At 38.7% G+C, this 26,832-nt stretch overlaps 1 protein-coding gene across 3 annotated transcripts; it reads left to right on the top strand.

Moving 5' to 3' along the window:
- Nucleotides 1-443: 443 nt before the first annotated feature.
- Nucleotides 444-26,424, top strand: ano5b (anoctamin 5b). 3 transcript variants are annotated; one of them, XM_034872956.1, is made up of 21 exons: nt 444-778; nt 7,855-7,899; nt 12,823-12,887; nt 15,046-15,153; nt 16,723-16,791; nt 16,983-17,267; nt 17,536-17,655; nt 18,407-18,522; nt 18,669-18,803; nt 19,484-19,589; nt 19,790-19,850; nt 20,317-20,468; nt 20,578-20,652; nt 20,799-21,024; nt 21,205-21,383; nt 21,619-21,716; nt 22,382-22,512; nt 22,662-22,867; nt 23,089-23,276; nt 24,034-24,139; nt 24,237-26,424. In XM_034872956.1, the coding sequence occupies exons 1-21, from the start codon at nt 703-705 to the stop codon at nt 24,459-24,461; spliced, it is 2,772 nt and encodes a 923-aa protein (XP_034728847.1). In that variant the 5' UTR covers nt 444-702; the 3' UTR covers nt 24,462-26,424. The 3 variants fall into 3 exon arrangements, with proteins under 3 accessions (XP_034728847.1, XP_034728857.1, XP_034728866.1); XM_034872966.1 differs by lacking the exon at nt 7,855-7,899 and having other exon boundaries at nt 444-773; nt 12,818-12,887; nt 24,237-24,492; XM_034872975.1 differs by lacking the exon at nt 7,855-7,899 and having other exon boundaries at nt 24,237-24,492.
- The last annotated feature ends 408 nt before the right edge of the window (nt 26,425-26,832 follow it).

The following is a 26,832-nucleotide window of genomic DNA, read 5'->3' as shown; positions in this document are numbered from 1 at the left end:
ATTCTATTCTTTATAATGAGTTTTAAACCATTACTTAGAACTTATTGGAAAGTAATACCAATTTCTCATTATGAAATGAAGTAATAATAGTTTACTTTCCTGTCACACTATAAAATTATTATTATTACTGGGCCAGGTTACAAGTGTGCCATATCGGAAAAGGCCACAAGATGTCCTCACCGACTATTGTCATTTCCTTGTATTTCTATCGAATGGTTGCTAGAGGCTACATGCATACCATGCTCCAACTGTAGACTACAACATGTAAAGATCTAATAGAATACAATGTAAACAGAATTGGGGGACATTGCTACACTGTAAATATACAGGCCTACATTTAAATAGGTAACACACACACACACACACACACACACACACACACACACACACACACACACACACACACCATTTGGTCGACGAAAAAAAAGTCCCATGCCACTCCCCTTTATATGTGCCTGGTCTTCTCGGGTAGTGCCAGGGAGCCGGTGGGGGTACAGTTTCAGTGAAGATTGGTCATAATGTAAATATGATCCATTCCCCATGTATTAATCTGAATCGGACCCGTTGATTTCAGTGTGTGATCGGCCGATGCTTGCATGTTGGAGCCTTTATCGACGCGACCTGATCAGAGTGGCATCCTGTCACTGTTATTCCCCGCTTTCCTGAGAAGGTGAAGCCTTGAGAAAAACACCGCTGGCCGCTATGAGACGAATAACGGAAAAGGCTCAGGATGAAACTTTGATAGAGCTAGAGAACGCGACGGAATCCCAGACATCAGGTAGGCTTACTAAATAAAGATACACTCATTAACCTTTATCCTTTAACTGGGATCACGAGGAGCTTTGTCAAATGCGTAATATTTGGCATCAAGACTCTTAGGCTACTTCTACTGCTTATTGTAGCTACTCTTGCAAAGAAGCTACTAGGCTACATGGTTAGTAGCCCAATTCCTTCCAAATAACTGATAATCCAATTAATATACGATTTTTGGAGAATATAACGTCATATTAAATAAAAGCCTATAGAAAGCCAATATAGCAAACCATAAACGTTAAATAAATAGACCTACAGTAAGGTTGGTTTAAACACTCTTAAGTGTAAATCCTTATATTAAAGTGCATTGAGCTAAACGTGACAGTTCAAAATCTGAGTGGTACTCTGTAACATGATTTGGTTACTTCCTGGTATGTGTGTTTTCCCTACATCTTAATTAAATTATTTTTTTAAAGTATTTATTTTAATTTTTAAGTTATGTATCTTGGTGTCAGTTTGACAGCTGTTCTCAGCACTGAGATGGCAAGCAAGCATGAATAGACAGGATCTTGATCTTGGACATCTCAGTCAGGAGGTAAGAGCTGGTAAATCTCAGTGATTGCTGCATAACAGAACACAAAAAACCCATTTAAAAAAAGTGCCAACAGGCACGTTTATTTACGTGTGAGACAAAGTACAGCAAGTTACCACAAGGCAAACAGATCCAAAACTTGCTTGGTCTTTCTGGGAGAATTTAGTCTTTTGGTATGCCCCTTTAAACTGCCAGTTCTTCTCCAAATTGAGGCAGATTTGTAGGGTCTGGGTAATTGAAGTCACCTGTCAGACGTCATCACTGTAAAATGTCAGCAGATAGGCCTACTGAAGCAGAATTTTGCAGAAGCATCTTCATTCCATGTTTTTTCCTTGTAAATTAATTTAAGTTGCCGAAAGGGCGAATAATCAGTTGAGAAGCATGTGAGCAGGTTTTTCTCCTTTCGGCCACCTTTTGAGCTTAATATGTGTGTCAGTCTTGACATAGACTGCCTTTCCCTAAGATAGTCAGGTTTCACTGACTCTGTGCTAAACAGCAAGGCACTTTCAGCCTTTGGTGGTCCTGAGACCATCAGGGGGTTAGCAGTCTGGACAGTTTACCCAGTCGTAGTTTCGCTTTTAGCCATTAGGGTGATGGAATTATCCATATGTTTTGCATGTTTCCATATACCGTAATCACTGAGGACACCAAATGAGTAAAGAGTAATAGTTTCTACTTCAATGTAGCTCCATATGTCATAATGGAGGAGAACTGTGGTCTCTTAAGTGTTGCATGATGTCTCCCATAGCTTCCACAGCAAATCTGCCAACCTGAGAAGAATACAGAGTAGGTTCTTGCATTCAACCTATATGCTAAAAGAAAATTCATTTTGTCTGTTTTTCATGGCCAGTACAGGGATACAAATTGTTGTGTTATGCGTAATATTTGAAATTTCACACAATCAAATGGAAAGAAATTTGGTGTTTACAAATGGAAAAAGACACTTATGGCCAATTGTGGTTAAAGACTAATTGCTCTGCCATAATGGAAGGCTCACTTTAAAGATCTAATTGCCAATGTATTAATCCAAAAACTTGTTTTTCTGTGTCCAAGGAAGCAGATCAGTCTGATGTACCGTGATTAAGAAATGGCTTTTAGACAAAGTGCTATAACACTGATTGGATGTATTCAATCCCTGTTTACATAATCCACAACTCCCTTATCTCACATACTGAATACTAAAGAATACTTTCATTGACATTTTAAACTTTATATTCAAATGTGCAGTTTCATATTCAAAACTACAGTAGCTGAAGCCCTAATGTCCGTAGAAGTCCAGTAGTTGTGCCATGCCAGATAGGTCAGGAGACATGGTTTCCAGTAGAAACTTTGGTTAGAAGCAAAGCACACATGAAGGATAGGCTTAAGATACAATAAGTGCATGGCGTGAATTGACTGACCATATGTTGACTCTTGCTTGTCCCCTCTCATTGGAAAAGTCTGGTGGTTGTGTAATAAGAGCAGTACTGCGTTTTAAAGGAGAATTCCAGTCTATTCCAACATGTAGCTCTGTTGTTTGTAAATTTAAACATGTTTTTAGCCTCTAAACATGTTCAAAATGTCATCAAAAGTGCCTACCCATGTGAATAGTTTCCTTTTAGAGTGAACACAGGGAATCTGACGGTCGTAGATGTGAAAGAAATGCATGAAAGTTCTGCTAATTCAGCTGCGTTTAGTTCCGGTGTTGAGAAGCAGTTAGTGTGCTTAGGGACCGTCTACAAACTACAACACAGAAAAGAGATAATGCAAAAATATGTAGGCTATCAATTAAGTGATTAAAAATAAGGAAGTGTCTCCAAACTTACCTCCATTACAGCTGTCTCCTACTAGTTGTACTACAGCACTTACTTTTAAAAAATGAGCATATGTTTATTTTTGAAAATATGTTTGTATCTCTTTTCGGTGTTGTAGTTTGTAGACGGTCCCAAAGCACTCCTAACAGTATCAACACCGGAACTAAACAGAGCTGAATTAGCAGAACTTTAATGCATTTCTGTCACATCTACTGCAGTCAGATTCACTGTGTTCACTTGGAAGGAATTGCTGCACATGGGCAAACACTTTTAATGACAATTTGAACATGTTTAAAGGCTAAAAAACACGTTGCAAACTTGCCCTGTTTAAGCCTGTTGGGTGCTAACTCTAGCAGGAGGATAAAACGGTGTAGCACCGATTGGTTTTGTTTTTCTCTCGACTGACAGCACTCCAAATTTACAAAAAACAGAGCTACGGGTTGGAATCAACTGGAATTCTCCTTTAATGAAGATGGCAGTTTTTTGTAGAATAACTGGTCTTAGTTATCGAGTATGTCCGTTTAAGCATCATTAAGATGTAATATTTAAACTGCATCTTAGAACTTTATAAGCAATTCATGCATTAAGATGTAGCGACAGCACTGTTACACAATGTAAATTACTTAAAGAAAAGTCACTAAAATTACTACTTGGAAATAATTATATGTAGTCTTGATGACTTTGTTTAGAAATTTAGTAAAGTAGTGATTTTATGAGGTCTTTTCTTTTTGTGTCAGCTTAACGATTATTAAAATCTGTAGCTACGTTATGTGTCAACATAATGAAATCCTGATCAGACCTTTTCCCTTTGTAAACCCAACACTCTTTATTATGTTAATCAGAGAGTTGTTAATGAAGACACGTTTATTTAAGGGGAGCTGTGGGTTAATAGACTGCTCTTGTTCTGCAAAAGCTTTATTCAGGCTCTTATCAGGGCAGACCTTCAGCCACATGTGAAAGAGGAAACAGAAAGCCAGAGTAAAGGGTCTGTCCTCCCCCTAATGATAATAATAATACATTTTATTTATTTAGTGCTTTACATGGTACTTAAAGAGATAAAACAAGCATATTAAAACGGTAAAATCAGTAACTAGCAGTAAATAATATGTAAGACTATTGTAGGTGGAAGGCTAATCTGAAGAGGTGTGTTTTGATGAGTGATTTGAATGTGTCGAATGTGTGGGGATCAAGACAGGGTGGATTTTGGGCCGATGATAATCAAGCCAGATTTGTTGTAGTTGAGTTGGAGGAAGTTGGTTAGTATCCAAGTCTGAATATCAGTGAGGCCGGGTGGAGGATGTAGCTGCAGTGATGGATTTGGGGGAAATATAGATCTGGACATCATTGGCGTAGCAGTGGAAGGGGAGACCATGTTTGCATATTATATTCCCAACTGGCAGGATGTAAAGGATGAACAGGAGAGGACCAAGCACTGCACCTTGGGGGACGCCTTGTGACAGAGGAGCACGGGTGCAGTTGTTGATGTGGATGAACTGTTGTGTGTTGGTGAGATAGGAACGGATCAATTCAGAAAAGGAAGATGGAGTGGTTGATGGTGTTGAAGGCTGCAATGAGGTCAAGCTTGATGAGAATGGTGAGGTAGCCAGAGTCAAAGTAAAGGTCCAGGTCATTGGTGACTTTGTGGAGGACTGTTTCAGTGCTGTGTCGTGAGTGGAATCCAGATTGAAATGGTTCATAGTTATTGGAGGTGAGATGGGTTTAAATTTGAGCAGCGACAACACGTTCCAGGATTCTAGATAGGAAGGGGAGGTTGGAGATGGGTTGGCGGCTGGACCTGATATCCGGGTTGATTAAGGATGGGGGTGACAGCTGCAAGTTTGAGTGGTGTGTGGAGTGATTCAGAACCAAGAGAGGAATTGATGATTTTAGTGATGAGCAGGGCGGTGGATTGTAGAAAGGTCTTGATGAAAAGCTGATGAAAGCTGAGGGGATGGGAGTAGGCATCCAGAGTGTTTGTTTAGAGCGGTGGTTACTTTGGTTGTGTGTTGGAGTGTATTACCTCGATCCCAGCTGAGCTTTCCAAACACTAATTTATAGACAGTCATGATTGATGTCCTACTGTACTACTGGATGAACACAACATTTACTGTGACATCATAAACAATTACTAAGCAGTTATTTTGTGTCATCTTTATTGGACTCAACGCTCATCTGTAGTGGGTTGCCTGTTTTTTTGCATCTATCAGAGACAGTCAGCCAATAATTCTTATTAAACGGCTCTAAGTGCTCTCAATAGTAATAGTAACTCATGTTTTAAGAGATTTGAATCCATAAAAGGGGATCTTACTCTGCTCTCAGCAGCCATGTCGGATGAAGTCATCTTCCAGTCAGAGGTGAAACAAGGCCAACTAGTTGCTATGGAAACAGGCCTTGTAATTGCATTACCCCCTTCGATGGAGGCATGATACTACATAAGCCATGGAAAGCAACAATATTACAGTAGAATTGTTTGGATATTTTCATCTCACATGAAACATATCAAAGGCAAACAACCAGGCCAAAGGTTGCATGTTATGCAAGGAAGAGAGCAACTTTCTGTGTCCTTATCTCTGTTGACTCCCTGGCAACTCATATCCTCAAATGCCTTCCTCAACAGACTATCAAAGATATCAAACATGGCAACATTTTATGTTGTAACTTATGCAGAGGTGAAAAGAGCGATAATTGTACTCAAGTAAAAGTAAAAATGTAGGTCAGTTAAAATGTATTCTGAGTAAACAATTACTGCGTTACATTTTTGTAAAAGAAATGACCACTTATGTTAACCATGCTATCCATAAGGACTTGATCCTTAATCTGATTGCATTGTTGTGCATTTGTACTGTTCATGAAATAGTAGGCCTGGATACAACCGCCATTCCGCAGCCATCCCACCTGATGACGGCGGACTCTCTACAGGTGTATGTAAGCTGGAATGTCAGATGAGTGCAGAGTGTCACATCTATCAAGTTCTGCAGTGACAGATACATTCTCACAACTTAATGTGGCTTGTGTTTGTCCTGTAATGGATGTGACTTGAAATGTTGCAAAGTATAAAACTTGTGACAAAAAGTAAAATTATCAATTTTTAGTACCCTAAAAAAGACGTCTGTGTTACAGTAACAATAGTAAATTTATTTTGTTACGCCCACCCCTGGTCTTATGAAGATAATACAGTATCCCCTTTACCCTGCACAAAATCTTCTTGTGTAAGAGTTTGTGGTGTTTTGCACTTTTCCAGCTTTCCGGGGATTGACAGGAAATCTCCCCTTTGGGACAACAATATCCTGATGATAAGAAAGGAAATTTGTATTTGTCATGACAATACAAACAAGCATGTATTGCAATGCAAGCAATACATGTTTGTATCATACTCAAAAACACAACTCGCACTTTAAGCACACTACTTATTAAAAATAAAAGATGATATTTGTGTTACTTTTTCAATGGTTTTCTCTCCTCAGCGGTCGTGATTCCTAGGGTTTATATGTGCTATTAGTTGGTATTGCTTGGTATTATTTTACAAAAAATAAAATTAATAAAAATTTGATAAATTATTTTCACGTCAAGGACCATTTAGTAGCTGTTCTGGAGCTGTCAATCATATCATGTAATTCTCACCATCAGATGAGTTTGCTGAGCTACAAAGTCGAATTCAGTTTCCAGTTTCTTTCAAGCCAACAAGACGAGAAGACCTTAAAGCACTCACTTACTCTAATAACAAAATTCAAAATTGACTGAAGTGGTTTATGAACTTTACCGTTTTGTATATAGTTAGCCAATTTGACAGGAAATGTGGGGGGGAAAGATAGAGAGGATGTCTTGTAGAAGACCTAGCCCTGTTGGAGCTCAGGATGTTGTGGTTTTACTGTACACAGCATGCCTGCTAGACAATATAGACTCATTTCACTCACATGTTTTAGTATGAAATTTAATTTTTTCATCTAGTTCTTTACTATTTCATATGTGAGTGCCTTCCACATTTGCGCAAATTACTTGAACAATGAAGACACACATTTGGCTTGTCCGATACTGGAGAGTGTATGACGTTCACTGTGATGCATTAAATTCAGTTCAGAGTGCTAACCAATATCTCATCAATATTTAATGTACATCTAAACACCATCAAACTCTTGCTTGGAGGGAAGTTGTAGGGCAATCTGGGACATGTTTGTATCAATTCTCTTGAGAAAAGATTTATGTCGTCATAATCCGGAGCTGTGGTTATTTAGTCAGCACTTGTTGAGGTGCAAAGAAAAGCAGTGATCTAAGATGTATCTGTCTGAGAGTAGTATGCAGGGCGGTCTAGCTGAGTGCCAGCCTTGTGGGAGAGCTACACAAGAGCTGTTAATGGGGCTTTTTCTGACAGTCGACACCCACCACAGCCTGCTTGAGTCAGAGTGAAAAAAACCTATTTGATTTGTTATAGGATCAAATGTATTTTAACTATTGCATTATTTCCATGTGATCATCACTGCTTGTATAGTTGTTGTGATACAGATGGAAGCCTTGTCTGATCACCACAAGAGATAAATGTTGTGTTGTTTTTTTATTTTCTCTGCAGTGCTCAGAGTAAGTAGGCCCTGAGCACTGTTCTGCACTGTGAGACTTTTTGTTGAATTCTTGTCAATCAGAGTGTCTAATCAGTTTGTAAGCCTGCACATTCACTACTCAAAGTTTAACACTAACCTGTGTCTATCTGTCTGTCCTTTAAAGATGGTCCTGCAGTGTTGACCGCATTCAGGACAAACCTGCACTCAGGTACGGGCAGATCAGAGGCTTTATGTGATGCCTGTCTGTCCGTTCTCTCATCATCACCCTCTATTTCTCTTTACATCTTCTCATCGTGTCTCATTGAAGTCTCCTGATGAATGGACCATATCTTCTGTTTCTGTTCTTTAAATTCAGCTTTCTGGTTTGTCTACTAATCAAACCCAGATGTCTGTGTGTTTCTGTCTGCTCTTCAGCCTCCCTCTCAGCTTCTTATTGTATCAGCAGAGCCTGGCTTCTGGTAGCTATAAGTGCACTGTATTCTGTGTTCATGAATGGAGCGTCCAATCTGCACTGATGCATTCACTCATTGAGTTGAATGTTCACATGGAATTCAGGTCAATTAGGAATTTGTGATTTGACAATGTATACCATGAGGAGAAATACATTTTAGCTGACCAGATAATTGGCTATACTTTTAATATTTTGAGCACTATCTCTTTAATATCTCAGGTTGCGACATGCTGTTACGGGGCAAGGGTGAAAATCAATGGGCAGGACAGCTTTATGTCAATATTAGATTTTCATAAAATGTTTTCATTAATGTAATGAACCTTTGATTTTTAAGGTATTGCATTTTCTGGATTTGCAAAAAAACAACTGTTTAATTGACAGTTTTTCAATTGACCCAGAAAAAGTACTACATATTACATTATATGTCAGTATCACAATATAACGTATTTTGTTACGGAACGGCACTGGAGGTTGGACCCAAATGCAGAGAGGCGAGGAGAATGCAGCAGTTTGAAATAATACAAATTTAATCTGAAAAAAAGAGTCTTCCAGGTAAGAAGCAGGTAAGTAAATCCAGAGACACGGGAAACAAGGCAATCCAAAGACACAGGAAACACAGCAGCAAGGAATACGAGGAAGACCTTACACAAAGAACACAAAAACAAGTACAACAATGATCTGACAACAGATAAGGGGAACCCAAAGACTAAATACAGAGGGTAACGAGGAAACAAGAGGCAGGTGACACAAGGGCTGTATCCTGGATGTCCAAAACAAAATAGGCAGAAACAACCCAGGAAGGGTGGAGGGGGCTCGGAGGAGGGACGACCCAACAGTCAAAACAAAAACAAGTCCAAAAAACAGTCCAAGGAGGGTGGCAGGGATCAGGAGGAGGAAAAACAAGAAGTCCATGGGCATTAGGGAACAGGGGCAATGGCCACTCGGGAACTGGTGCCAGCGGGCACTCAAGGACTGGATCGAAGACGGACCCTTCTGGAGGCCGAATTGGCCGGCAAAGGTAGAGCCCCTCAGGTGGCCGAGGAGGACGTTGAGGGCTCTGAGGCGGTCGAACAGAACAGCAAAGGTAGAGCTCCTCAGGTAGCCGAGCAGGGCGGCGTAGGCGGGACCCCTCTGGAGGTCGAGCAGGACGGCGAGGGCTCTGAGGTGGTTGGTGGCGAGGGCAAAGCTTCTTGGAATTATGGCTGCAAAGGCAAATCCCCTTAGGAGGCCGACTGCAAAGTTGATATCCCTCTGGCGGCTGAGCACAAAGACGATATCCCTATGGCGGCCGAGCACAAAGGCAAATCCCTCAAGAGGCCGTCGGTGAAAGCTGGCTCCTTCCGGAGGCCCGGCTTTGGCAAGCCTTGTCAAAAAACAAGCCCCTGTAGCAACAATCCTAGCAGGCCGAGAAACAGCAGGCTAGTGGTTGCTAGCTGGCTCGAAATCTGATGAGGAGCTGGTACTCTACTAATTGATGCGTTGGTAAAGCTAACAGGCTTGGCTGAATACAACTCATCAGTAAGCGGAGGAGCTGGAGCAAAAATGAAGCTGCTAATGTAGTTTGGAATATAGTCCTCTAACCAAGGTTTTTCCAAAACCTTTACACGAGCTGCTGCTAAAGTTTCCTCCTTCAAGCAATCACTGCTAGCCTCCCTCCACAGTCACACAATTCATCAGAAATCTCTGCTGGGTCCATGTCTGGTCAGATCAGCCTGTCACGGAACGGCAAGACAAAACACCCAAACCACAACACATATACCATTATAGGGAATCTTATCCATATCGCCCACTCCTAGTGTCAGTCTTGTCAGTATTGATTTATTTTACTTCTGTAAAAGTAGCGGCAATACCACACAAAACATATTCTCTTACACGTACACATAAAGATCTAGCTTTACCTAAGAAGAAGTACAAAGGTAATTAGCAACAAATGTATTTAAAGTATCTAAAGTAATAGTTCTCATAAGGGAACAGAATGGCACCTGCCAGAGCGCTATATCAGGCCATATTGTGAGATTTTTATTAGTGATGCATTTAGGTGTAGATGAATCTACAACTGCATTATATTTTGTAATTTTGATCTTCAAAGTAAATAGTAACTTTATCTGTCATATAAAAACTAAAAAAATAAGTGAAGTAGAAGTACAAACTATAGGAATAAATGGAAGTGCTCTCAAGTACCTCACAACTGTACTACAGTACTACTTACTTCAATAACACCAATGCTTGTGTTCATGTGCTTTTAGCCTAAAAGCGGCTGCTCTATTCTGCCATTTACACATGGTGGCATGTAAAATACAACGGTGGAGCACTAAATGTGTGTTTCAACTGGGTGTCACATGTGAATATAGAGACAGATTTTCTGTTTCAGGTTGGAGTGAAATAGGTTTTGGCATGATTCAGCTAAAGAATAATTGATTTGCTTTTTCTTTCTGCATTATCAGCATATACCCTTTGGAAACTGCATATTGGCACGAGTGACACCCTCTTCTGAAATTCTGTAGGCCACTGATTTCTTTAATTATTAAGGGTGAAGGAATATTGTGTCACCATACTTATGGCCCCCCTTCCTCACTGGCCTTTAGTGCTCTGGCTAGTGGAGGTGCCGCAGCCATTATGGATCTGTTTTATTTTTCTATGGAACTGAGAGTGGAGCTTGAACTGTACCAGGAATTGTAAATCAGCCTCTGCTGCTTCAATTTTTACCATTCTTTTTAAAAGCTCTCTCGGTGAATCCCCCATCTTTACAGAAGTTAAAAGAAAATAACTGTCCGTCCATCACATTCACAAGCTTATGTGAGTTGGAATCCTCATAAAATATATGTAAAACATTTGTAAATGCCATCATCAAAAGCACAGGGAAAAGTTAATCTCACTCATAGTGGGGCTTTGTCATTAGCTAATGGATTTCTGTGGCTGCCATATCAGGGAGCAGTGGTCTTCAGCCGCTGACCATTTGGGACTATATGTGGTGATTGAAAGTGTCACTTTGATTTAGGCCCCACCAGAGGTTACCGGCATATATTATGGCATTCTTCTGTTGGGCATGTTCACAGGAGAATATCTCAACTATATTGTAAATATACAGCAGCTGAAGGATAGTTTGGTTGCATGGGTGGAAAGTGTGTTACTTAATTTGTACCCTCAAAAGCCATGGTTGACCAAGGTAATTTTGCATGAATGAACAATTATGATGTGGTAATACAGTAGTTATTTTGAACATGTATGCCCATTTGTGCCACTGTGGTGTAGTCTACATTGCTGCTCAGTTCTACAAAAGGCAGGCTACTCTGTGAATATGACCCCTTTCTCTCAGTGGAAGTTGATATAATACACTAGATTATACAATACACTAGTTAGAACTTTGCTTCTGTTTGCTCAAGCCAGGTTGTGATAACTGGCTGTGCTCTGTTGGAGTGTGACCAAGATTAAAGAGAAAGTCGGCTTCACAGTCAACGATGCTTCCAGCGAGCCCACTGGAAAAATCGTGTTGTCGTTAACCCTTTGTACATCTCAGGGATTCCAGGTGGCTTATTTTCATTCCTCCCTTGTGAGTGTCCAGCCCTATCATTGAGCTTCCACATGGAGACACCACAGTCCCTCTCTCATTAGCTCCTACTGCTGTCTGTCACTTCATTGTGTCTAATCAGAGGCAGCTGGGTTGAAGCTGAAGGAAGCTAGAGATCTTTGTGTCCTTTGTGTGCTGAATGTGGGTTTTTTAAGGCACATGTACAGCAACAACGCCAACCCCGGGCCCCTCCCCCTCATTGATTTCATCATGCACACTCTAGCCTCCCCCACAGGAAGTGCTGCTTTCCCACCATTCTGGAATAATAGGGGAGCAAGCAGCAAGCAGAGCAATGCTTCATGAGCAAATTCCTTCCGCCAGGGTGGAGGGAGAGAGAAGTACTCCAGGAATGTTATGTGTCATTGTGTTAGAGATGAAGAGGTGTGTGTGTGTGTGTATGTGTGTGTGTGTCTGTTTGTGTGTGTCTGTTTGTGTGTGTGTGTGTGCGTGTAGTTTTAGCTAAATTCCTTGATGGTGTTGGGATAAGTTGAGAAGAATATTCCTTGTACAATGTACAATGTAGTTGTTGGGCTACTGTAAACATTTTAAAGGAGCAGATGTCAATTTCTAACAATCACCTTATTTTTAGGGCTATTGTTTTACCTTGTTGGGTGTGGGTGCAAGTAATCAGGGTGGTGGAACCGATGACTAAAAAGTCAACTTTTTGTTGGTACAGTACATTGGTACATGTAGTTTAGTTTTAGGTTACCCAGCCATAAGTCTCTGGGTCTGTGGTATTTACCTTTGTTTGAGTTTAGATGCTATTAATCCTACAGCCTTCCACTAACTGAGCTCATTGATATGACCCTTTAGCACACCTTCAAACAGCAGGCAAAGACATAAAAAATTATAATTATGAAAACTAACCTTTTGTAAGAAACTTGCACGAGAAGGTTCAGAGAGCTTTTTAAAATATGTATAACATGACAAACAGTCAATTCTTGCTAAACATGACATATTTAAGTTATTATACCATTTTAGCAGGTTCTGTACATATATTTATTTTTACAATAATATTATATTAAATATATATTATATATACTATATTCTATTATTATATTATAATAAATAAAATAATATATGCAAATAATATATATATATATATTTTGCAGATGGAAATGGTGGAAACGGTGTTGATTCCCATAATGAAAGAGTGACACTACCTGGATTTACTGAGGTAAGTCAGATGTTTCTGTTTGTGTTTCTACACAATTAAAAAATTGTAAAGGAAGAAGTTTGGGAAAACAATTTGGGCAATAAACGTAGTCCCTTTCTTGCCAAGAGTTAGAGGAGAAGATTGATACTACTCTATACCATAGACTGTATGGTCTGTACGCTACATTTAAAGCTACAGCTAGCAGTTGGTTAGCTTAGCTTAGCATATCAACACCTCTAATTACCACACAAACTACCATATTTTATATGGTTTTTTGTTCCGTACAAAAACAAAAGTTTAAAAACGTTCTGCTGGTTGCTTTGCAACTTCACATAGACAACAAGCTCAACCTGTTACATGTCTTTGTGCTAAGCTAAGATAACTAGTTTCTGGTTGTAGCTTCATATATACTGTACCGATGTGGTACAGTATACGTGAAGTATATCTGAACCCCTTCAGCAAAAAAGTGAACATATATATATGTATATACACACAGTATATTCCCAAAACGTTGAACTGTTCCTTAATTGTGACATTGTTAAATAACATGTTTACAATCTAAAATCAATTGTCCAATATAAGAATTTCAGCAATAGTCATGGAGTAGGCTTTTGTTATTATTGAAATTCAATCATGCAGCCACAAAGTTGTTTAATTTATCGTTTGTTTGTGTAAAATTGTAGGCTTAGATGACTGACCTTTTGTCGACTCACCGCTCACATTGTTAAGTCACAAGACCTCTGATTTCACAAAGTCTCCTCTCATTTCTCGAACAATGAGACAGAAATAAACCGTTGCTGCTCAAACAGGAGCCTGTTGCCAGTCTGTTGGGATTTCAGTGATTCACTGAGGCCAATGGCCAGATGGTTTATCATCTTAATTGATAACACTGATTACATTGTGTTTCTGTGATGTATGACTCTAGAATTCAGTGCATGAATAGATCAGTGCTAATCTTTAAAACACTTCTGTTTTCAATGTTCTCATTAGGTCCGAACATGACTAAATAACAGTATAACAAACAGCTTCCCGCCCCTGTTACAGGAGAGTCTGTTAGTGGATGGGAGGGCGTGATAAACCAGCAGGGTGGGGTTCAGTGAACTACTGAACATTCTGGGTACTGCTGTGGTCAACCCTTTATATCGTTGCTTTGGCTATGCTTTGTCACTCATTTGTGAACAAGACGGGCCTTCGAAAAACATTACGACAAACTGGAAAATTTACATTTTTCAAATTCTTTTCTTGGCTGCAAATAGTGACATCATAAATCTGACTGGGAAATTAAAGGTCGACATTTTTGAATGTGATGTTAAAGGATGTGAAGATATTAATAATTAAATTAACATTTTAAGCAATGCCTTTCCTAACATATTTCAAATAAAGTTTTGCATTTTACAAAAGAAGGAAATTCCTGTCATCAAAATAATTCAGTTTAACTTCAGATTAAACCGATTATACTCTATCTAGTGTCTACAAACTAATGTTTGTTACAACAAAATGCATGGTAAAAGTGTACAAACATTTCACAGTTAGAATTAGATCATTCCACTGTGTGACAAGTATAGACTGATAGTCTTATCTTAAATTCCAGGTTTGTTAAAGGTTATGAAATACATATTTATGTACTTCTCCACAATACTGTAACAGCACTACAAATAAAGGCATATACTGTATTTTGTAGACACTGATTACAGTAGGCCTATAGCACATACTGTAGATTACAAAAGTGGATATAGAACATGTAGAGCACATTTCTTGCTCCACCATCAACTATTTTGGTATAATGACAGGCTGTGGTTGTACCATGTCCAGAATTTTTCAGTTTTATGTGGGTTCTTTTACTGTCATCATGGCCTCCCTCTTAACCTTTTCCCAAGATAACAACATTCTCTTGAAATACTTTTGCAGTCCTGTGCACCGTGAATGTCTACTACCTACTAGGAGTACTAGTCAGTAGCTAATAGTAACCGAAATTACATGTATACTTCTGGGACACAATGTGCTTGTCTGTATGTGTTATACTGTGTATCTGTCATCGTCCCTTTATGTCTGTCTTCACGATTCATTTCTTGCTTTGTCAGTATTTATTGTAAGTATTCCATGTCTCTTTGCTTTCGGTTCCCACTCTGTTAAAAAAAAAAACTAAAAGTCTTATTGTGTTTGTTTGTTTTTCCTTTAGACCGAAAAGCTACAACCAAACACAGACACTGTGTTCTTCAGGGACGGAGTTCGGAGGATAGACTTTGTGTTGTCTTATGTAGATGACAAAGATGGAGAAAAGAAACAGGTAAGTGTAACAGAAAAGTGATAAGTGGAAATCAATTGACTACTCAGCATTTTTAGAGTGACTAACTGTGATACTGTTGGCAGCGTTACACAATTTATATCCCATATAGGAATACATGGTTCTACAAAGAGGAAGTGAGAGAGAATATGTATTTTCCACAGACATTTTAGAAGGCTACATTGTGTTATTTGAATGTGTCAGATACATATTTAATCAACATTTTTGTAAAAATAAGTATCAGACTCATTATCGGCACATATCCAATATGAAAATCACTGTTCCTAACTGTCTGGCAAACTGTTTACTCTTGTGGACTTCATATGTTTGCTAGATTAATCACTGCTGTACTTTTTCTTTAAAAGTTCCCTTCTAGCATGAATCACAGTGTAATTAATTTGACAGTGAGCTAATCTATGCTTTTGTTGGATTCAGTTTCCTTGTCACTGTACATTTTTCGTTTATGCAATCAAATTGTTTTTTTCATTTGTAATCATCACTATGATTGAATTTGTGGTCCATTAGGGTGTTCTCAATTGATTCCAGTAAAAATCTCAAAGGCCAACTCCTTGTCTTTCAACTTTATTGTGTGTTTAGCTCTCTGGAAAGCTGGCCACGTCCACCTGTATGCATTTTGAAGGCAGAGAACTATTCTAACATATTCTTCCTATTTTGAAGCATGTTATGGCTACATATCATTATCATCACTATCATCATTATCATCAAGCAGCAATGTGAAAAGGTCATAGAACTGAGACTGGAATGACCACATTTTCACCCTTAATATATCCAGAAAGATTTCAAGACTCTTTCTCATGAAGGCTGTATTAACACTAACATTCACACTTGGAAGCTGCACAGAACAACAACAGTACCAAAGATCACACTGTGCTCATAGGATAAAACATTCATCATTCAAACATGTTTGTATTTCTGAAGAGGCACCTCTTTCTTTCCATGGACCAAAATTGGCAAAAAGCTTAAACAGACTAACCTCAAGTAGTCTGTCGCCTCGCTTTTAATTATTTAGCTTGAAAGTGATTTATTTTATTTATTTAATATTTTGTCCATTTGTTTTTGTTTGCCATATATATATATATTTTTTTGTTAAACTTTAATTGAATGAATATGAAAATGTTTTTTTTTGTGTAATTTTCAAAGCACTTTATGTATGAAAAACTGTATTGGTGTTTTCATTTTTCTTTATGTGGCCAGTCAAAACAACATTTGTTTTCCAGGGCTACCTTTCTATCACTGACTTTGGGAAGATTTGGCAGGGTTATGTTTACAACATAAATGTGCTCCTCACTGCCCAAACAGTATTTAGTTAGGTCACCAATTGAGGATTTGCCTCCTCCTATGTCCATTGATAGGAGCATTACAAAAATCCAAGTCCCCTGTGGAATTCATAACACTGTCTTTGACCAGTCTGTAACCCCACAAAGAGTCAAATTACATTTTTGCAGAGGAACACAGGGACTTAGTTAAATATCTCTAACATGGGTAAAGGAGTCAACATGTAAAGACTGCGTGAGTTAATGGCTCTCATGCTTGTGGTTTGTGTATTTACAGGAGAGGAGGAGGGAGTTTGAGGCCAACCTTGAGAAGATAGGACTGCAGCTGGAGACGGAAGATAAAGCTGTAAGAAACTCAACCACAGAGTAGCTGCACCACCTACTGGATTGTTTGCTGAGGCACACCGTATTCTACAGAAAAAAGTCTTAAAGGGATGGATCAGTTACAGGCACAGTAGACTGCCACCTCTTCAAGCACTTGAAAGGAAATTTTCTAAAAAAGTATTTTTTCCTCTTCTCCTTCTATCCTTGTTTCAGGACTCCAAAGACCAAAAGACATATTTCTTGAAGATCCATGCTCCATGGGATGTACTGGCCACCTATGCCGATGTCTTAAAGATCAAAGTTCCGTTCAAGTTGAGTGATATCCCCCACAGTCAAGATGTCCCACTGGAGTGGCTCTCGCATCCTTTCCGCCTGCCAGAGCACATCATGCGTCCACAACCTGACTACTTCACCTACCCCTTCGACAAGGCCAAGACTGACTTCTTCCTCATCACTGACAAGGATACTTTCTTCCCGCCTTCCACAAGAAACAGAATTGTCAGTATTTCTTATCTATAATCCACTTGCTGAATTGTAAATATCTCTTGGGTCAAAGATTTTAGGGTTTTTAAATCATAAATCAGTTTAACTCTCACAATTCTTCTGGACGGACTGACCAGACTAGACATGTTTGGCTGTTTTGGTTTTTACTCTTCAAGATTAGACCATGCACATCAATAACGCAACATGTAAAATGAATTTAGCTAAAAGGTTTCTATAAATCCAAATCCCTAAATATCTTGTTAAATCCCATCTTTGTTACAAGGTGTACTACATTCTGGCTCGCTGCCCGTACTATAAAGAGGGTCGGAAAGAAAGAGAGAAGACGGGAATCAAGCGACTACTCAGTAATGGGACGTATACTGCAGCCTTTCCACTACATGATGTAAGACACAAATAAAATATTATAAAATCTTTTAAAACATGATAATAAAACACTGACAGGAGCTGTTATGTAGAGTGAGTACATTTTACTGTTAATGCTACTTTTACTACTGCTACTACATATATACTATTTGTATTTTATTTCGTTTGTCTTTTTTTGTTTTCATTTGTTGCATGTGTACATACATATGTATGTATATATATATATATATATTTACATATACATATATATATATGTATATATGTATATAGTTATACAGTATATACATTTTTCTGTTCATGTATTTCTCCAAACGTTAGTATATGCGACTAGAACATGTTTGTTAAATAGGTTAGTGGTGTCTTGTAATCCCATATGGGATGGGCCAAGTGTTTGGCACTACACAGAAATGAAGTAAAACTAACTAACTAACTAACCAACTACTATGACCTTTCTGTGGTAGTAAATTGCATTTCCTAGTTCCAAACCCATACTATCTTAATCAGCATGGTCTCAACATAACATGACATAACATTGATTTGTTTCTTACTAATGAAATTATATAGCACCAAGCATTTGTTTTCTTTTTCACTTTCACTTTTCATAGAAACGTGTTCAAATGTTTCCAAAATGTTAATTTAAGAGAAGGAATAAAAGGAATAGTTCAACAATTGCTGAAACACACTCATGGACTTTTATTCAGACATTTTTCTTTAATTTACAAAGATCTTTTTTTAACAACTCCATGTTGCATTGTTTTCTTTCCTTTCAGTGTCAATACTGGAAAAGGGCAAGGAATGCTGAATGCGAGAGTGAGCGCTACAACCTTTACAAGCACTGGGCCAGGTTTCTCTGCTTCTACAAAGAGCAGCCTCTCAACCTCATCAGGTAAATTGGCAACACTTGAATGCTGTCATCTTTTGTTTCAACACAAGATTTAATATTTCACTGAAGCGTGTTTAATTAAGATTCTTTGAAAAATCTGAGAGAGAGAGAGAGTTGCAGAGTTAAATGGGCTGTTTTTTTGGTTGTAGAAAGTACTATGGGGAGAAGATTGGGATCTACTTTGCCTGGCTGGGCTTCTACACAGAGATGCTGTTCTTTGCCGCCGTCATGGGCTTTATATGTTTCACCTATGGAGTGCTGAGTTATGATGACAACGTGTCAAGGTTTGTACCAACAGAGGGCATCAGGGAGCTGATAACCATGTGGCTAAAAGTATATGGACATCTGAATATTACACCTATGTGTAATTGTTGATCATTAAGGTCTTAAATCAGCATTATTCTGCTGCAGTAACCGTCTCCACTCTTCTGGGAAGACTTTCTAAAGGACTGTTGAACCTGGCTGCTGAGATTTCTTCCCATTTAGCCACAAGAGAATTAGTGAGGTCTAGTGATGTTAGACAATAAGGCCTGGCTAGTTCATCCCAAAAGTGTTGGGCAGGGATTGAGGTCAGGGGTTCTTTCACACCAAACTTAGGAAAACAATTTCTTTAAGGACCTCGCCTTATGTGTGGTTCATTGTTATTTTAAAACAGAAATGGTTCTGATCAAGTTCTAATCAAAATATTGCCATGAATGCAAATGAATGCTGTTGCTTTAAAATGTCCCTTCATTGGACTTCAAAGGTCCAGCCCAAACCAGGGAAAGCAGCCTCAAACCAAAAGTACACACACATGTGGACGGAGGTATCCACATACTTTTGGCCATGTAATATATTATACTTATGCCTTTAAGATTGATACACCTATTTTGAGTTTGCAATTAACAGTTGTTCCATACTAGATGCTAATTGTTTTTTTTTGTTTTATTGTTTTTAAACTCTTTTTTTCTCTATCTCCTTTCAGCAAAGAAATATGTGATGCCAACATTGGAGGCAACATTGTGATGTGTCCACTTTGTGATAAAAAGTGCCCTTTCTGGAAGCTCAACTCTACGTGTCTCTCATCCTGGGTAAAACATTACACTTCATATTGTTAACTGGACACCACTGTAAAACCTAAAAGTGTATATTATAAACTTGAATTTTAGTGTTTGCTAAATTAGCTCAAATATCTGCAGTAAATTGTATCCTGCTGAGTCAGCAGTATGTCACCCTGTTAATGCCCAGCATGTCACTGAGGAACTTATTTTCTCCATATTCTCTCTTCCAGCAATCCCATCTGTTTGATAATGAGGGAACGGTATTCTTTGCCATATTTATGGGGATTTGGGGTAAGTGTCAGTCGATGCTGCTCTTACTGCGTTTAACCTGTGTTGGAGATCCAATTGGTTCCCCCTCCCGTGAGACAGATTTTCACAGTTAAAGCCTTTTCACACTGAAGCATCATTTATCCGTACTGCTTGAACCCAGAACAAGATGCCAGCACAATTATGTTGTTATTTACCAAGCAGTTGGAAAGATCGCCCAGCACGCTAAAGGCCAAGAGTGCCTGTAGAACTGGCCTCCTGAGCAGCAGTTAGCTGAAACCCATCACACTCCTAAAACTCAACACAGGTGCTCTGTGTTCTTAGGCAGTGTAGCAGGATTCAGGTCATAAAATTAAAAGCTCTCTCCAAAGAAAATGAATGGAAACAGCTGCCCAACACAATACCTTTCTTTATATAACAAAACCTATTTGTTAGAGGTCACTCACAAACAAAAGTTCCACAACTTTTTGTGTCCTTCTCTTTCTCTCAGTAACTCTGTTTTTGGAGTTCTGGAAACGGCGTCAAGCCCGGCTGGAATACGAGTGGGACTTGGTGGACTTTGAAGAAGAACAGCAACAGCTTCAAATCAGGCCCGAGTTTGAGATCCGATGCACTAACAGGAGACTCAACAAGATTACTAAGGTGCTTTGAACGTGGAAAATAAGCATCCCAAAATACATGTACTTTGGGTTTTGGAAGTAATAACATGGCACCTATACTTCTAAAACAATAAATGATAATAATCTTTCAGGAGATGGAGCCATATCTCCCCGTCACCAGCAAGTGTGCTCGCTTCTGCCTCTCGGCTGCCACTGTTCTATTCTGGGTAAGTCTGTTGTGTGTGTGTTAGTGTGTCACGTGTTTTATGCTATTTACAATAACACATAATACGTATTTGTCCCTACCTGTCCCATACTATTAACAGCTTTGTGTGTGTGTGTGTGTGTGTGTGTGTGTGTGCGCCCCCCAAAGATTTCTCTGATAGTGGCCTGTATTATTGGGGTCATAGCCTACAGACTGGCAGTGTATGCCGCCTTTGCGAGTATCATTAAAGATCCTTTGAGGAATATCCAGTTGGTGGGCAGATTCATCACTCCACAGCTAGCGACTTCTGTCACTGCCTCTTGCATCAACTTTGTCATCATCATGATCCTCAACTTCTTTTACGAGAGGGTGGCCATTTGGATCACTGATATGGGTAAGAAGATTTCATCTGACATCTACTGAATAAAAGAAGGGCTGAGACGAACATAAACAAAAATGTCAGGGGCATACAACAGAATCATGTTGTCTATTCGTATATTTAAAAAAAAAAACATGGAACAGACATGTTTACACATTTTACAATGATCTACTATCTGGTGTTTGCTTCCCGTAGAAATCCCAAAGACCCACCTCGAGTATGAGAGCAGGTTGACCATGAAGATGTTCCTCTTCCAGTTTGTCAACTACTACTCGTCATGCTTCTACGTGGCCTTCTTCAAAGGCAAATTTGTGGGTTATCCTGGCAAATACTCATATATGTTTGGCAAATGGAGCGGACTGAGAAATGAGGAGGTGAGTTTTATTGCCTCCTACAATATTGATTTGAGTTACTTTGTGTACTGAACTAAGATGTATATATTTTAAGTAAACCTTTCCATAGAAAAGGGCAGCTTCATGTTTGTCACAATTTTCTAAAAGTAAGGACAGCTTTATAATCTGGTGCTCTTTAAAATCTGGTGCTGCCAACAGGAAGTTCATCAAATCAAAGTGTGTTCTGTAATTACTTAAAAACCTCTTGCTGTCCTAGTGTGACCCTGGAGGCTGTCTGATTGAGCTGACCACACAGCTGGTGATTGTTATGTCAGGAAAACAACTCTGGGGGAACATTCAGGAAGCTCTGCTGCCGTGAGTCCACACAATCTATGTCCTCCGCCCTGTCTTTCACCTCTTGACTATTCACCTCAGTAGAACTCAACCCAAGAGAACCATTTTCAACAAACTTTTTGCGCACAAGTAGTGCACAAGTTATCATCAATTGAGTGCGTGTAGATTTACCCTCAATAAATCTAATTTCCTACCATGCAGCTAGCCCGCTTCAGATGCACACACACATCTAAAAATGGAGAGAATTTTCGGTTATACTTTACTTGAAGGTATTTACATAAGAGTGACATGACACGGTCAAGAACGTGTCATAAACATTTTAAACAAGTCATCTTTTAGAAAGTGCCATTCGGTTTTGTCATGACACGTTATGGTCATGGTTAGGGTTAGGTTTGTCATGACTATGTCATGACAGTGTTATGTGTTCTAACATAATGTGATCATGACATGACGGATACCTTCAAGTAAAATATTACCACTTTGTTTTACTTCTGAATGTCATTAAAAAATTCTTGCCCCTCTACCCCACAAACAGGGATTTTAAAGAATAGGCTAAGAGAAAGTAGAGGTCTACAACCACTGAGTCTCCATCATGTCTCTGTGGAAATGTTGTGTTCGCTGTGCAAATCCCAATGTCAGATTTCAGCGGTTTGACATCTGTTTCTTCTTCGTGGGATTCTTGACAGGTTAATCCGCAACTGGTGGAATAGCAGAAAGGGACGGCACCGTCCTGAGAACCATTACAGCCGCTGGGAGCAGGACCACGTCCTGCTGAACTTCACCCAGCTGGGATTGTTTTATGAGTACCTGGAGATGGGTGAGATCATATACAGGGGAACAAGATAAATGACTGTACGATTATATGGATGCTGTCTTTTTTTCTATCTATTACATTTCCCTGTTTTTCACTCTCTTCTCTTTTTTTCTATCGCTAATGTTCTCTGTCTGCTCTGCCTGTCTTTTCAGTGGTCCAGTTTGGTTTCATCACTTTATTTGTGGCCTCTTTCCCCTTGGCTCCGCTCCTGGCTCTGTTCAACAACATCCTGGAGATCAGGGTGGACGCCTGGAAGTTCACCACCCAGTACAGACGACCGGTGGCGTCCAAGGCCCGAAACATTGGAGCGTGGCAGGAAATCCTTAACACAGTGGCTATTGTGTCTGTTGTTACCAACGTGAGTGTTGTGCAGTATGTGTAGAAGTGTATGTTTATCAGTAACATTCAGGGAGTATTTTGGCCTTTTCTGTGCTCATTTATATATTTCCATGTATTATAAATGTGTAACAGGCTTTTTAGCATGATGCTATCAATCTAACTAACCCCTCTTTTTTTTAACAACTTCACTGAAGAAGCAAACATTTAAATGAAAGCCTTTTGTGCTTACTTCTGTCTCAGGCTTTCATAATGGCGTTCACCTCAGACATGATCCCCCGTTTGGTCTTCCTGTATGCCTATGGTAAAGATGCCAGCATGAGGGGCTACGTTAATGACAGCCTGTCAATTTACAACATCTCTCAGATACATGAGAGCAACATGCCCGAGGAAAAAGACAACTGGTTTATTAACTCAACTGGCACCTGCAGGTATTATAGTTTAAAGAGCTTATTGTGCATTTGGCTTTTTTGAATTTGAGCAACTGTTTAAATAACTGTGTAATGTGACAGGGGTCGCTTCTTGTGATAAACCCACATAAAATGGTTATAAGTCTCTTAAGTTACCCTCCGCTCTATGGAGCTTTTATCTGATAGTTTTAGCCGGCAACATTACAGTCTCATCTGTCTCACAGCGTTGTTTTTAGCTGCATCAGGTAGTTGTTTTAGACAGACAGACTAAGTTGGCAACTAGCTGGTGAACATAGAGGAGCAGTCAGCAGCTGAAGAGCCAGATATTTGCCTTACAAGTTGATGGAAACCAGAAACAAGCTAGAAGTTAAAATGAGCAATTGCTTTAAATTTCAGAAACACAACTCCAAATGAATACGAGTGTTGCTCTGTGTTTTCTGGACGTGTAAATCAGAAAATATTTAATATGTTAATCATATCGACTTTTTAATATTATGTCAGTGTTTACAGTTTGTTATTCTGCCCTAAAGTGGATACAAATGAAGTCATTGTATGACAGAATGTAGGTCATTGTTGGCTTGAAAGGTGCAATGTATCAGCTAAATAAATATTTTTTGCTTTAAAAATCCAGAATAATTATTAGTGTTTAAATCTGTTGTTTGAGGTATCTGAGTTCTGGAGTCTTATAGCATTTACTGATGTGCACTGGTACCAGCCGATTTTTTTTAATGATTACATTAATGAAACATTACTGACTGTGTGATGTTGTTTTGTACAGATACCGTGACTATCGTTACCCTCCAGGCCACATAAAGGAGTACACTCAAACAATGCAGTTCTGGCACATCTTGGCAGCCAAAATGGCCTTCATTATCATCATGGAAGTAAGACAACACAGCTTTTCCCAACTCCTTACTCAAAGAATAATGGTTCAGAATTAAAGGATTCTATTTTTACCGTGTGATAATCATTTCTCCGCAGCACGTGGTCTTCATGGTGAAGTTCTTCGTGGCGTGGATGATCCCAGACGTCCCGTCAGATGTGAAGGCTCGGTTTAAACGAGAACGCTACCTGATTCAAGAGTACCTGCATAACTATGAGGTGGAAAGGGTCAAACTCCAGCTGAGTGCCAGTTTTATCACAGAGCCACAGTCAGAAATGTCCTTGATGACAGACAAGCATGAAGTGTTGTCTGAGTGCCTGTAGCCACTTGCTTCACACCTCCCTACCAACCAAGGCAAGAATGGAATGTCTGGTTCCACATTCAAGGGCTTCTATCTTTGGGATAACAATGCTATTATCTTTTCTTGCTGAACGCACTCCTCTACTAGGATCTGCGTAGAGGTATCCCAAAAAAAAAAATCGAATGCAACATTTCACTTTGCTTAAAAAAATTGACATCTTAAATCTGCCATTAAAAGATAGTTGGAAAATAACAGCAAAAAGAGCAAAAAGATTGTAACGGCAGCTTGTATCAATCTCCATGTAACGCCTTCAAACTCTCCATTTGTCATGACTGAAAACAATAATCTCTGTATGGGCTGTTAAAGTTAAAGTGTGTGGTTTTACATTGACATTAGGTGTAATTACCCTTTAAAGAGTTGGTTACGTCATCATTAATTAATGTGGCTCCGTGTGATTCTTGAGAATACACGAGGGACTCGACTGTTTAGAAAGAAGATATGTGTCAGGTTTAAAATGTTTGTCTTTGAAAAAAATCATATAATTTTATGGATACATATCCTTTTTTCTGTCATTATTTATTTTTGTAATAGGTAACTACATCACGTTTATTTCCACTGATCTATAGCTGGGCTATGAGATTCTCAGTTTTGTGATTTAAGTGTATTGTGTTTAGAGAAAGACTTTTAAAAACTGTGCATTTAAAAAAAAAAGTACTTCCATCATACTGTAGCCATGCTGTAACTATCATAAGTATTATCATTACGCCCTGACTGAGTTAGTTATATGGTGAGACAGCAGCTGCAGGCTCATGCATCTCATCCTCCAAAAGGATTTTCAACTAGCTGCGGGACCAATTATAGAATTTCAACCAAGAAAAAAAACAAAGAAAAATATTGAAAGTTTCTGTTCTAATACAATCAGTTTGTGTGTGCATGAGTTTAGGTTCTATGTGTGCCGGTTTTACTCCTCTTATTGATAATAAATGGCTTATATTTCCATTTTCAGATTTTACATTGTTGGTATCTCCACATAGGCAAAAACAAAGGCACCTTTATTCAGAAATAAACAGAAAGAGGAAGAACTGGTTGTACCCTGGTTGGGATTTCAGTGAAATAATTTATTTCATGACTTTTAGTAACCCAATCTTACTCTCTATCTGGTTACTAAATGTTGCTGTAGTAGATATAAAGAATACATCATCTATTTAAATGGGTTGTAGTGCAATGAATTGATTGATCTCCTTTTGATCTGTAGCCTGAAGCTTTTGTATTTAGAGTTACTTCACACTACTCCTTTTAAAAATATCTTTTATCAATTTACTTGCAACACCTTATTCCTTACTTTGTACTATTCATCGCCTTTGTACTATCCATGTACATTTATGCTATACAGTATTACTTTATCAAGGGACCAAATTATAAAAAAAATCACCTGAGATTTTATTTCAGTACAGATTTGTCATTTATGAAATACAGGATCACTTTTTTATCTTCTTAAGCTTAACTGCATTAACTGATTTTCTGTGATTATATGGAAACCTCTGTAACTGACTTTAAATGTTGCAGTTGTGATTTTTATCTTTCAGCAAATTCTATTTGACCGTTAAAAACAAAGCCCGACCAACTCACATCTCAGGATTAAACATCTGCTCATGTTTGTTGAGCATCACTTGTTGATGAAGTTTGCAGAGTCAGATGTGTGCAGAGCTTGATCCTGCAACATGCTCGATGCATTTCCCAACAAACAAATGCCTTAAACCTCTGTGTTTACTTGTTTTTGTATGATTTTGTAATGAGAAAGTTTCATATCATTTGTTGCTACTGCTGCTACAGTAGTCATTGCAAAGCTGTCTTGTCTGTTTTGTCTGGTTTGTTGTGCATGAATTGCTGTAAATACTTTGTCAGTTCTATTTGTATTGTAGCCAATTGTACATAAACGCAGTAAAGCTTGTAATATTCACAATAAATAAATAAATGAATAACTACTTTTGTTCTGAGTTGTATTTGCATGTAGCCTTTACAACAACATATTGGTTTAAAAAGTCAAATAAAACCATTGTGAAACACAAGGTCAAGAAAAATGTTGCAACATGTACTTGGATTTCCAATACTTGGAGAAAACCTGCTTGAATACTAATTAGTGTCTCATAAGGTTTTTAATTGTCACACAAAAAAAGCATTTCCTCATTGAAAAATCCATAATCTACTGGTCTATGTTCTATGTTTATTTCCAAAGTTGAACTACTGAACAACTGTGGTCACTGTAAAGTGCCTTCTCATTGTTTGTGAGTTGAATACTGGACCATGATTGACTTCCAAACTAGTTGGGATGTTTCAGTCCTATACAAGATTCAAGGCGAGCACACAACTCTCTCGCTTCAGCAGATTTTTTA

The sequence above is a fragment of the Etheostoma cragini genome, chromosome 1, assembly GCF_013103735.1.
Source record: "Etheostoma cragini isolate CJK2018 chromosome 1, CSU_Ecrag_1.0, whole genome shotgun sequence".
NCBI classification, from domain to species: Eukaryota; Metazoa; Chordata; class Actinopteri; order Perciformes; family Percidae; genus Etheostoma; species Etheostoma cragini.
Note: the sequence above shows the minus strand (reverse complement) of the source record. Positions and strands in the feature narration are given on the sequence as shown.